The 320-nt window shown below is 62.8% G+C and overlaps 1 protein-coding gene across 1 annotated transcript in view; it reads right to left on the reverse strand.

Annotated features, from left to right (window-relative positions):
- Window positions 1-320, reverse strand: part of EMH_0017550 (uncharacterized protein) — a gene marked incomplete at both ends in the record, with an annotated part of 2,130 nt that overhangs the window by 826 nt on the left and 984 nt on the right. Inside the window, one exon of the mRNA XM_013500939.1 lies at window positions 1-319. Coding sequence (XP_013356393.1) covers window positions 1-319 — 319 coding nt within the window. The remainder of the gene's footprint in view (window position 320) is intronic.

Genomic DNA, 320 nt, shown 5'->3' on the forward strand with positions numbered 1-320 from the left:
TGCTGCTGCTGCTGCTGCTGCTGCAGGTGGTGGTGGTGCTGCTGCTGCAGGTGGTGCTGCTGCTGCTGCAGCACATGTGGATGAGGATGCGGGGGCTGCGGTGGGTGAGGAGGTGGTTGCTGGTGGGGGTGGTGAAGCTGCTGCTGCTGCTGCTGCTGCTGCTGCTGCTGCTGCTGCTGCATGCCAGCAGGAGGCAATATAGTAACACCACCAAGAGGAGGGGGTGGGTGTTTAGGTGTTGTATCTTGTCCTTCATGCTGCTGCTGCTGCTGCTGCTGCTGCTGCTGCTGCTGCTCGTTGCTGTGGGGGGGCCCCATGGG

The sequence above is a fragment of the Eimeria mitis genome, genomic scaffold (genome assembly GCF_000499745.2).
Source record: "Eimeria mitis Houghton genomic scaffold, Emh_scaff607, whole genome shotgun sequence".
In the NCBI taxonomy this organism is placed as follows: Eukaryota; Apicomplexa; class Conoidasida; order Eucoccidiorida; family Eimeriidae; genus Eimeria; species Eimeria mitis.